The sequence below is a fragment of the Trifolium pratense genome, linkage group LG7 (assembly GCF_020283565.1).
Source record: "Trifolium pratense cultivar HEN17-A07 linkage group LG7, ARS_RC_1.1, whole genome shotgun sequence".
Lineage (NCBI taxonomy): Eukaryota > Viridiplantae > Streptophyta > Magnoliopsida > Fabales > Fabaceae > Trifolium > Trifolium pratense.
In genome coordinates, this window is record NC_060065.1 from 2,105,637 (window position 1) to 2,113,759 (window position 8,123).

An 8,123-nucleotide genomic window follows, 5' to 3' on the forward strand; every position below is an offset into this window, starting at 1 on the left:
GCGCCACGACAATGGTTAACAAAATGATAATGTTAGATCTTCATGCATCCAAGCGATAATCATGGCATTGCAATTGTTTTTCCTCCTTAATTTGATCGACAATAATCACCACTCATGGTCACATACAATATAAACTTCTCTTTGATTCAAGAATAAAATTAGATTTATCAATGATACTATACTCTACTGCGTTGGGAAGATCACAAATCAAAATTAAGTTTATATATGGTACTCGGGGAAAGATGTGAATCCCTAAACCATGATCGTGTCATGACTCAACAACTCTTTGAATGTTGATAAAGTGAGTGATTGAAATAAACCGTCCCAAAATTAATATCATATCATTGTTGACCTGCTAATAATCACAAATATATATCTTCAAGAAATGGATTAGTCTTATCTTCTTCTTTTCATTGACTCACTTTAGAGTCTAAAATAATTTATATCCATGATCGATGAATATTAAATATTTAACCATCGTTTTTCATTAAGATTATATTTTCTTAAATCACTTGATAAAATTACATTTTTCTTAAATCACCAAATCACCACCTTCTCAATCATAGAATTTATAAAAACAACCGTACACAAATTTCATTTTCACTAAAAAATATCGATGTTATCAAGTCAAATAATTTTATTACTATAGTAAGAAAAACAAAAATTGAAACTGATTATGTAATTTACGCTATTAATCATGAATATAAGCAATTTTTTTTTTTTACTTTCGCTACCAGTTTAATCCAGTTCGGGGGGACAGTTCTGACATCAAGTGATTCCAGTCCCTTCCGATCATAATTGCGGGGGATTGAATCGCAATCCTCCCTACTATGTTCAGCGACAATCACCGCCGAACTAACCATTCATAATATAAGCAAAAATTAACATATACTACACAATATTTGGACCTATATAAATCGAAGAGTAACTAAACTAAACTTCAAATTCAGGCTTAAAGTTGTTGAAGACAAGTGGCAATCGCGCGTGCTCAAGTCACGGCTACCGCCATGTGTTTCCCGCTTGTGCGAGTGGAAATAACCGTTTCGTTTCGTCAAACTCGGTGCCAATTTGAACCAGTAAAAATACATAGCTCCATTTTTCATTTCGATTTCGATTCCACACTCCCCAAAAAAAAACCCTCGATTTTCCGTTTCAAATTTGCGCTCAGATTTCGTTTCATTGGAGTTCTGAAATTGAATTGAGTGATGGAGGAAACCTCCTCGATCTTGTCATCTTCTCAAAGATACGCAACGGCTGCTTTGTTTTCATTCGCACTGCATCGATCACAATTTCACCAAGGTCGACCTGTGGCTTCTCCTCGCGGCGGCAATGGTGGTTCTCCGAACACCGTTGACACCTCTCCTGCTTCAGAAAATACCAATCTTCCACTTAAAGATAATTCGGCTTTGCTTTTCCCTGTTTTTAGGTATTCAATTAAGTTAATGATGCACGAATCTTGATTTTATGTTATGGTGATTTTTGCTTTATGTTTCAAAATAATCGTAGTAATAAGGTGGAATTATATCTATATTAGAAGAAGAATAATGATGGAGCTACTTTCAGTTATTGTTAAGTTGCATTTTGCATTGATCTATTTGAAAACATAAACACAATAATGTATGGATTTTTTATGGGTTACTTATCTTCGTCGGGGAACGGATCGAACCCCTGACCACTTGCATAAAGGGGTCAAGACCTTACCATTTCGACCAATTCATTGTTGGTGGGAATTATTTAATGTATACTAGAATACAAGAATTGAAATTAATCAGTATAGTTCGTTTGAGTTATCAAATAGTGTATATAATTTGGAAAAAATAAACCATTATTAGCGAGTAGGAATTTATTTTAAAAATATTTTTAAGAACATAAAGACTTTTTTTTGAAAAAGTTAAGAACATAAAGACTATTGTAGACTTTCAAATAATGTGGACTTGCTTAAAAATTTGGGGACATTACAAGAACTTATGGAATACACTCTTTGATATCCTACTCCACTGATAAGAACTTTGTGGTAAAAATTAACAGGTTCCTCGGAGTGGATGAACAGGCCTGGCATGGCCTAAAGGAAACTGCTCGTTCTTCTTCCCAATTCAGGCATCATTTGGGAGATGTATGTTGTTCATTCTGTTCCTTTTCATTTCCTGTATTACCGACTAAAGTTGATTCATGATATTACAAATTAATTACTTCTGTCCTTTATTGGAAAAGAAAAACACTAAAAGGATAGTTGTTTTATTCCAGTTCTTTAAATTACTGTCAGAGGAAGGTGAGGCATCTTCTAAAGAAAGATTGGGTAAAGAAGCTGCATTGACCAACGCTGTTGATGCAACAGAGGCAAGCATGAATAGTACGGCTGATTCTTCATTCGGTGGCCATGAGGAGAAATCTAGAAGCCACGATAATTCGTGTGATACTGAGTTAAGATTATATCCCGTGGGTGTTGATCCTCCTGGTGAAACCAAGGAGAGCACAGCTTTGCTTTCTCTAGAGACACAATCTTCCACTGCACTTGAAAATGAAAAATCTTTGAAGGAGGCATCCATCATCAGTTACCAGAGAAAAGTGTCAGTTCTTTACACTCTTCTTTCTGCTTGTATAGCAGATACTGCCGAGGTCGACAAAAATTACAGCAAGCCAAGACAGGGTTATGATGCTCGTCACCGTGTCTCTCTGCGGCTGTTGGCTGTATGGCTTGGTGTCGAATGGAGTGAAATGGTTTGTGTGCTTGGAACATGTGCTTGCATTTTAAATACCATATGGTATTATATATTACATTTATGATGTGTGAATCTTCGTAGGAAAAATATCTCTCATTATTGATGGGGTATAGTTATCAGTATGTCTATGGCTTGGTGCATATAAGAAATTGATTCTTGGGCAGCACTTCATTGCTAAAATTTATCTTCATCATAATATTTGTAGGAAGCAATGGAGTCTATGGTTGCTTTTTCGTTAATGGAGTCTGCGAGTAAAGCAGGTGACAAGGAAGACGAATCTATGGCTTCAGAAACAAGTTGGGATAAATGGAAGCGTGGAGGTATTGTAGGAGCAGCTGCTGTAACTGGAGGAACCATAATGGCTATCACCGGAGGTATATATCTGCATATCTAACACGTATCTCTATCCAACCCAAGTGTGAGATAATATCAACACTTAGTTATTTGAATGCTATGGCAGGCTTGGCTGCCCCAGCAATTGCCCAAGGATTAGGTGCTTTAGCCCCTACATTGGGCAGTATTATTCCTGTTATTGGAGCTGGTGGATTCGCTGCAGCAGCAACTGCTACAGGATCAGTTGCTGGATCTGTAGCTGTTGCTGCATCATTTGGAGGTATGGAAGATCAGATCTTAATTTGCATATGTCATGATAGCACTTACTAGCAATATTTTATGTATTTATAAAATAATAGCGATGTTTCTACAAACAATGCATCCTTATAGATTGTCTTTTCATTATAGAACTTTTCTTCCGTTGGTAAGAAACTGTCACTAAAATCACTTCACCCTCTCCCGTCCGTCTCTCCCTCCTTCTCTCACTCTTTGTGCCAAGAGGGACTTTATTGATAAATCCTCAGTGACTTGCTTCTTTTGTACCACAGCTGCTGGAGCTGGCCTTACTGGGTGTAAGATGGCTACAAGAATTGGAAGTCTTGAGGAATTTGAATTATTAGAAGTTGGAGGTACTCATCAAGGTGTAAGTTCCAAAATGTCAATATATTATATGAATTTCTATGGACATGTAGGGATTTTCAGGGTTTAGGGAAGGGAAGGGAGGGACGATGTTTTGTTTGGTAGGTTTACTGGGAATGTGCAAGACTTGTTGGTGAACCTAGTAGTATCTTAAATGTGATCTACATTAATATAATTGTTGAACTTTGAAGCAAAACCTGCTTTTTTAATTTTCAGCATCTAGCAGTTCGAATCTCTATTTCTGGGCTTGCATTCGATGAGAAAGATTTTATAAAACCCTGGGAAGGTCACGATAACATGGAGAGGTATATAAAGACGATTCCTTCAGAACTAGAATGTCTAACTGTATGGTAAAAATGTGTCCTTGGTGTGTTGAAAATGCAGTTTTATCCTTGTATTCCTCTCTGTAGCATTGGTTTTCATGCAGAAGTGAAATTATTCTATAATTTCTTACCTTCCATTTGACAAGTTAATGAATATTTTTGATTAATTTCTATTTCTATTAGAAATTTTATTTTTCATCTTTAATTGCTTATTTTCAAAAACCATACTATGCTTAAATGGAAGGCTGTGTCAATGCTCACAAATCTTAAAGCATATGATTTCCTTCTATGACCAATAACTTTCTCTAATTAATTGTTAACTTTACCAATGTTATATCTGAGGATTCATACCCATTCTGCTTTCTCTTACATAATATTGTAATACTAACAATTAACATTGCTTATAAAAAAAAAGAGTTACATTTTCAATATTTCTATTTCTTTATTTACACTAACAATCTGTATGTTTAGGTATGTGCTCAAATTCGAGTCTAAAAATTTGATTGCTCTGAGCACTGCCATCCAGGACTGGCTTACTCAAAGTAGTTTCATTGAACCCTGTGTATGTTTGAGTAATGATCAAATAGATTGTACATATTCAAGCTGAAAGTATTTGATGGTCAATATTGTAGAAATTGTGTCCGAGTTGATGAGAGGAGGTGCCATGATGACAGTATTAAGCACACTCGTAGCAGCGCTAGCATGGCCAGCAACTTTAGTCACTGCATTTGATCTTATAGATAGCAAATGGGCAATTGCAATTGACAGGTACGTGCTTTTATTGGTTGTAGTACTCATATTATATCCTTGTAAAATGTCTATGATGGCTGTTTAAAGCAGCAAACATGTAGTGGCCTAAACGTATTCCAAAAAAGATCGATGTGTTGCTCTAAGTTTTCAGTTCTCAGCTTTTAGCATTGCTGACAATATCAAGGATTTAACACTCTGGACTTACTTGAGTCTGTATCCTCTAGTCTACTCTGGTCCATTTCATCTCCTTTGATTTATCTGACCTGGATTAATTGTCTCACTAAATAAATATGTATAATATTACCAAAAGTTCTGTTTCACAAATTACTGCAAAATTAAGTGGACATCAACGTTTAGTAACTCTTATGTTGATAATTTTTGTGGTTATGGAAAATATAAACAAATTTACGTTGTGGCTTTGGTTGAATTTATGTTCATATGCCAGCAACTCCAAGGTTGTGAGATATCTATTGTTAGGGGTGTTCAAAAAAATCTGAAAAACAAAACCACGAACTTAACCATTTTTAACCAAACCAAAAAATAAAAAATACAAACTGAACTGCTGTTTCTAGAAACAGTTTGTTCATTGAACCATGTACTTAAATTCACCAGATCACTAAACCATCCAAGGTCAGGAATCTCACCAGTTTTCACATAAAGCCTTAACAGATCAACCACCACCATCACCAGATTCACCACAATGTAGCATCACAGATTCACCACCACCATCAACGATGAGATCAGAACGACCACCGCCAGGTTTTGGTTTTGGCTCAGTTCGGTTTGGTTTTCTTCTTTAACCAAACCGTGAACATCCCTATTGACTATTGTTACCATTTTATTTTTAATATTATATTTATTCTGCCTGCATCCTCTTTGTTGGAGCAGATCAGAAAAGGCTGGTAAAGTACTTGCTGATGTGTTGCTGAAAGGTTTGCAAGGGAACAGGTGACACCATCTAATGTTATTGCAAAAGGTTGATGATAATGTTGCCTCATTGTATTATTCATTATATTTCTATTCTGTTTATGATCCAGGCCTGTGACATTAGTAGGTTTTTCATTGGGAGCCCGTGTCATTTTCAAGTGTCTCGAATTTTTGGCTGAGTCCAAAGGAGACAATGGTAATCTGGAATCTTTGCAGTATGGTTATATTGGAAATTTATATCGTTTGGTTTATAAAATCTACATACTATGCTTACTTCTACAGCTGGAATAGTGGAAAGGGTTGTTCTCCTTGGAGCACCCATCTCAATTGGAGATGAAAATTGGGAGGTAGCTAGAAAGGTACGTAGAACTCTACTACACCTATTTTTTTTTATAAAAAAAATCCATTAACTTTTGAGAATTTCTAGCAATACATTCCTTATTACTGTGTTTCCAACACTTTCTCTGATATTGCTTATCACTCTCTTTCCAACACTTTGTTATAGAGTGAATAGGTGTAACTAAATAGAAAAAAGTGACTCATGTATTTTAGTGGGACTGACCCAAATTTCACCCAAGAATAGAGTGTGTTAGAGAGTGCGAAGCTAGAACTTCTCTTAATGTTTACCTCTGTTTTAATGATCCTGCCACTATGCAGATGGTGGCTGGAAGGTTTATAAATGCTTACTCTACGAATGACTGGACACTTGGTATAACTTTCCGTGCCAGGTATGGGTTATTTATATGATATATGTCAGCTAACAAAATATTCAATATTTAGCTAAATTTGGTTATATCTGAAATTAGAACAAGGGAAAAATTATGTCACAAAATGGTAAAAATGGATTCTTATGATGTAACAGTTAGTGTTATTAATATGCTTGTGGCTCTTTTTGTTTAGATTCCCCTCACCATACACCACTAACGGGGAAAAACACTTCCTTGGGAAAATTTAACACCATTTAAGAGGCCTTGCAATCTTAAAACAAACATAATAATTTTGGTCATCTACTAAGTACTGCTAACATCCTATAGTTTGTTATTCTAATTTTGCATTGCATCTATAGGTATCAAGTATTTTCTGTTGTTTGATCCTATTAAATTGATGTTCTATCACATCACATACCCTTAAGAGAAAATAAACTTGTAAATATATTGTGAAATATTTTCGTGTATGCACAGTTTACTTTCTCATGGTTTATCTGGAATCCAACCTGTTGATCTTCCCGGCATTGAGAATGTAAGCTCTTTTCACCAATGCTCTGTATAATTTGTTTACTTAGTAATAATGATGTATTGCTTGAAGGTTTTATCTCCTTTGTCGCTTTGCAGGTTGATGTGACCCGACTTATAGAAGGTCACTCTTCCTACCTGTGGATGGCACCGAAAATACTGGAGCAGCTTGAATTGGATAATTATTTTGCTGTTTACAGAGGTGAACATGAAAAGCCCGAGGAAGAGAAGAGTATTTTGTGAACTAGCTTTATATTCTATTCTTTTCTCCTCATTGCTCCCCTCCAACCACATTTTTTTCCCAAGGATTAATATCAAGCTATATAGGTAAATAAAACATAAAAATGGTGGTGTAATTTAGAATAATTGTTGGCGGAGGAGGTGTGTTCCTACATAGTGCGATGAGAAGGAAGAGACCGATCTGACATGGAAACCTGGAAAATATGACTGTTTAGGTTAATAGGTGATTAGAGCTTAGCGGTAATTATAAATTCACCTGTCAATAAGTGTATATGTGTGTAAATGACAGTCAGTTGGAGCGGTTGTAGTGACTGTTCTTTTGATAGAATGATAAAACTAAAACATCTCGCTGGAATTTACCAAAAAATGTGTCAAGGAAAGCTGGAAATTATTCTGTTAGACCATTTCATTGATCAGCGCCCTATATATTAGATATAAGATATATGGGTGCTTGAAGATTAACAGCCGAAATGCTAAACATCTCCAACTTTCTTATTCGGAGGGAAAATATTCATATTGTTCTTTTTTGTAGTTTATATTAACCATCATTTGTCTAAGATGTAGTTTGTAACATTTCTCTTTTGTCGACTGTGCCCCCACAATGAGATTAGTATGATTCTTTATATGCATAAATTAGTATAAAATTGATGATATTTGATATTAGGACTGAGGTATGATACCTGATTATAGGGAGGATACAATTACAAAGGTGCTTATTTTTTACACACTATTTTTTCGTAGTCAATTTATGCATTATGGCAAATTTAGTTTGATATTGGATTTCACGTGGTTGGTGGGAGGCATGTGTATTGTATTTGTGATAAGTGATTGGACCTATCTAGTTTGGATGGTAGCTACTTAACTTTACTATCCGTCTCCACTAAGCCAGTAGGTCTTGTAGGATACGTTCAATGGAATCGTAGGCTTAAAGACCAAGCAATTGTAATTCATACGATACG

General features: G+C 35.5%; 1 protein-coding gene across 2 annotated transcripts; it reads left to right on the top strand.

Annotated features, from left to right (window-relative positions):
• Positions 1-895: 895 nt before the first annotated feature.
• Positions 896-7,889, top strand: LOC123897522 (transmembrane and coiled-coil domain-containing protein 4-like). 2 transcript variants are annotated; one of them, XM_045948197.1, is made up of 15 exons: positions 896-1,426; positions 2,029-2,113; positions 2,245-2,718; positions 2,926-3,094; positions 3,181-3,333; positions 3,602-3,696; positions 3,909-3,997; positions 4,487-4,557; positions 4,648-4,783; positions 5,654-5,713; positions 5,803-5,888; positions 5,975-6,051; positions 6,350-6,420; positions 6,874-6,931; positions 7,024-7,889. In XM_045948197.1, the coding sequence occupies exons 1-15, from the start codon at positions 1,206-1,208 to the stop codon at positions 7,165-7,167; spliced, it is 1,989 nt and encodes a 662-aa protein (XP_045804153.1). In that variant the 5' UTR covers positions 896-1,205; the 3' UTR covers positions 7,168-7,889. The 2 variants fall into 2 exon arrangements, with proteins under 2 accessions (XP_045804153.1, XP_045804152.1); XM_045948196.1 differs by having other exon boundaries at positions 923-1,426; positions 4,487-4,560.
• The last annotated feature ends 234 nt before the right edge of the window (positions 7,890-8,123 follow it).